Genomic DNA, 3,660 nt, shown 5'->3' on the forward strand with positions numbered 1-3,660 from the left:
GTATTTATTACCGCATTTATTTATTTACCTATTTACTCAGTAGCAGCCGGTATCAGTATTACAGGTGTATGTGAAGTGCATCCTGGGAATAAAGAAATGTTCAGATGAAGCTGCTTTTGGCTGTAGGATGGAGTCGGGATTTGGAAAGCTTTTGAATTAGTATTTGGGCTGTTTCATTAGGCATGCTGTTGATTAGTTCTAGTTTTGTTCATTATTTGTTTCTAGATTCTACATTACTCCATTTCTTAGGTGCAAATTTGGGTTAAAATGATGATGGTAAGTTGGGGAGAGGGAGAGAGAAAGAGACATTTTCCATTAAATTTATACTGAAGAAAAGGAAACCTTGTCCATAAACTTTCAGGTACAGTACATCAAACGTCAACATACATATAATTTCCCCCAATTTCTTTCACATCTTTTGAGTGAGTGCAGTGATGACTGTTATTATTTAATTGTATTTTACTGCAGCAGGTAATGTAATTTAATTTGGCCTTGGCTAATGCACAGTATTGCAGACTGCATTGACTAATGTGTTGTTATGTTGCAGGTTTGGTGATGTCGGTGGGGTGGGGTGGGGTTGTGATGGGGCCGGGGGGTTGGTGGGGTGGGGGTGGCAAGAGTGCGGTGCAGCTGCTACAGGAGAGCAAGAGTCGCTATGTCAAGAGTGACCATGTTTTGGGCAGCAGCCAGACCCCTGCCCGGCCAGAGAGGCTTCACATCTCATCCAACCCTAACATCTTTCTCAGCGCACCCTGCCACACCCTGCACAAGTCCCGCCCCACCCCCTCACCTGCCCCCGAGCGCCGGCCTGCCCTGGCTGACCACAACACCGTGGCCGGGATGAAGGAGCCGGTGCAGAACACCATCATCAACCTCCGCGACCACCCCAGCCTGGCTGCCTTGGCCCCTGGCCCAGCCTCCCTGCCAGTGCCACCCCCACTGCCAGCCCGGTCACCCAGGGTGCCACCACGACCCAAGGTGCGGGAGGGGCAAGGTGGTCGGGGGGACCTGCGACGCTCACTCTCACATGGTCCGGGTGACCGTGACAATGTACAGATGAAGCTACGGCGGCTGCTAAACACCGACTCTCAGGAGAATCTGGTTGCTGCTGCTGCTGCCACCACCACTACCACCCCCACCACAAACACACCATCTCCCAAGCCAGCTAGAGAGGCCATCAGGGTGAAGGTGAAGGTACCCCCCCCAGTGGTGCCTCGGCGTGGGGTGCGGGTATCACCTCCGGGGACGTACCGGGCTGAGCCAGCTACCGTCACTGCACACAAATCACTCCCTGACCTGAGTCGGGCCACCTCACCTGCCCTTGAGACTGACTCTGAGACAGGCACCAGTGGCCGCCGACGCCCTTCCTGCCCGGGAGCTTTACCCTTACCTCGCCCCGCTCCAGAGCCCCCACCGCGCCCACCCCGCATGTTCAGAGACCCAGTCCCACCGCCACCCCCAGAACGCTCCCCTGACAGGCCTCCAGCACGGCCACCTCTGCCCCAGCGGCTGCGGGAGGCCTCGGTGCCCCGCCTGAGCCAGGGTGGGACACAAGCTGGCACACTAACAACCACAGATGGGCGACGGTCATCAGACAGCGATGTGTCAGCTTATGGCAGTGGTGGAGTGACGATAGCAGCAACGGGGGAGGAAGGCCGTCGCAGACCCATCCTGCGGTCACGCTCTGACGTCACTCACGAGCGGGGCCGCTGGGAGGAGGATCCAGGGGCTGGTGTTGCACCATTGGACCTGGAGGAGTTTTTCCAGACCATGGGGCTCGACCCTGCCACCCACCATGCCCTCACCTCCCCCTCCCCACCCACGAGCCCACGTTCCCCACCTGTCTATTTTGAAGAGGTGTCATCAGAGGAGTCGGGCCCACTTGGGGTTCGGCGGGGCAGCTCTGACTCTGATGAGGGTCGTGGGGGAGTATCAGGCCCAGGCCCTGGCCCCCCTCTACCCCTGAGGGGAGGTGAACCATCCATTGTGGAGAAGAATGCAAGAGTCATCAAATGGCTCTTTAACTGTCAGAAAGCCAGGGCACCTCTCACACAGTCATAGTGTTACACATATATGTGCATACACACACACACACACACACACACACACACACACACACACACACACACGTACAGGAAGACACAGAAGTAATCAATATGCTGCCCTGTTGTTGATTAGTCTGTGTCTGTATACACTGCCTTTCTCCTTATCTGACTGTCTACTCAACGATCAATCCAACTATCCATCAACATATACGTAACTGCTGTGTACATCTGCCATCACACGCCTCCACTGAGCTAGTCATACCACGGATGTAGGCAATGGCTTTCTACACCTCGCTTACCAACAATATAATCTTCATCTACTTTGAAACTTCAGCATCATTGCAGTTGTCTGTGGTCCTACACTGTGAGGAAAGATTAGCTGCCAATTGAACAGAATAACACAAGTATGTTTTAAAGGCCAAGGTTGTGTTGCATGGCACATGTTTATATTTTAAATGATATGTTAAGGAATAACTCGGAATCACCAGTTTTAATTCTGGGTGTAGCTCTTGTACAGTATTACATGGAGGTATTCCAGGCCCTAGCACTTACATCATAACACTACATATACAGTTGTTGTCAATATTCTCATTACAAGTCTAAAGTTTAAAAATGATAAAATGAGAATCCAACCCAGAGTCCAGCCCCCTTGATAATTATTGTATACTTTCACTGAATTTATTACACATTCACAACAATATAAAGGAACAAGAATTAAACTCATAGTGAAATATTGTTCATTGGGAAGATGAAACAGTTCAGCCCAACATGGACTCTCTTCAGTTAACAACAGAGACAACACATATGCCTCTACATATACTGGCAGAGGGTCTGAGTCAGGTTGAAACTGGTGTATCTTTCCAGTAAACAATATTTTCCATATATGGCTGGAATCATCTGAACACTTCACATGACTGGAAATCAAGACATGGTATAAAAACATATTTGACTCCAACTGTATGATACCCCAAGGGCCTCAGAAACTCCTTTGATGTACATACTTATATACTACCTACTTTCTGTCATTTTTCTGAGATCAAACACTGCCACCGCCCTGCTGCCTTGTCCTTCACATTCACAACCAACTTCATAGACGACTGCACTAGGGCTGTCAGCACTGAAGCACTCCTGTCTGATGTCACATTTGGTCTTCATAAAAGCTCACAAATTGTCATGATATACCTGTATTTTGTTCAAGAACAATTACTATAATCATGATGCACTCACATTCACAAAAGCTTCTAAAAATCGAAAGACACTGATACCTTGCTGTGTAGAATGACCCAGTTCCTACCCTAATGAGGCACTGTCTGCCACTGGAAGGTCACTGCTTACTTGTGGTCAGTTGGTCTTACCGGCCAGACAGTCCAACAACAGAGAGCTTGCAAAAATTATAAAGTACATTTAATTCTTTCAGTCAAGAGGACATATAAATTTTATTTTTGCTTTCTCTTGATGATTGTACTCAGTTTAGTCTTTATTTTTCAAACCGGAGGGATTAGATACGGCCTTCAGTAGCCCTTTCATTATTAGGGGCTCTCCTTAGCTTAATAAAAGTCACCAGTAGTAGCAAGATTAAATTATGTCATTGCAGTGAAGGTGTTAATTGAAGAGG

General features: G+C 48.9%; 1 protein-coding gene across 1 annotated transcript; it reads left to right on the forward strand.

Annotated features, from left to right (window-relative positions):
- The first annotated feature begins 555 nt into the window (after positions 1–555).
- LOC145402169 (uncharacterized) lies at positions 556–2,061 on the forward strand. Its single transcript, XM_080274285.1, has 2 exons — positions 556–1,116; positions 1,162–2,061. The coding sequence occupies exons 1-2, from the start codon at positions 556–558 to the stop codon at positions 2,059–2,061; spliced, it is 1,461 nt and encodes a 486-aa protein (XP_080130411.1).
- The last annotated feature ends 1,599 nt before the right edge of the window (positions 2,062–3,660 follow it).

The sequence above is a fragment of the Coenobita brevimanus genome, chromosome 57 (genome assembly GCF_032717465.1).
Source record: "Coenobita brevimanus isolate Jiangsu-jjx chromosome 57, ASM3271746v2, whole genome shotgun sequence".
Taxonomy (NCBI): Eukaryota; Metazoa; Arthropoda; class Malacostraca; order Decapoda; family Coenobitidae; genus Coenobita; species Coenobita brevimanus.

Bases quoted from the DNA above. Each gene is read 5' to 3' on its own strand.
- LOC145402169 (XM_080274285.1), top strand. From the start codon at position 556: ATGTCGGTGGGGTGGGGTGGGGTTGTGATGGGGCCGGGGGGTTGGTGG. The intron at 1,117-1,161 runs GCCACCACCACT...CCATCTCCCAAG, and splicing joins ATCTGGTTGCTGCTGCTGCT to CCAGCTAGAGAGGCCATCAG.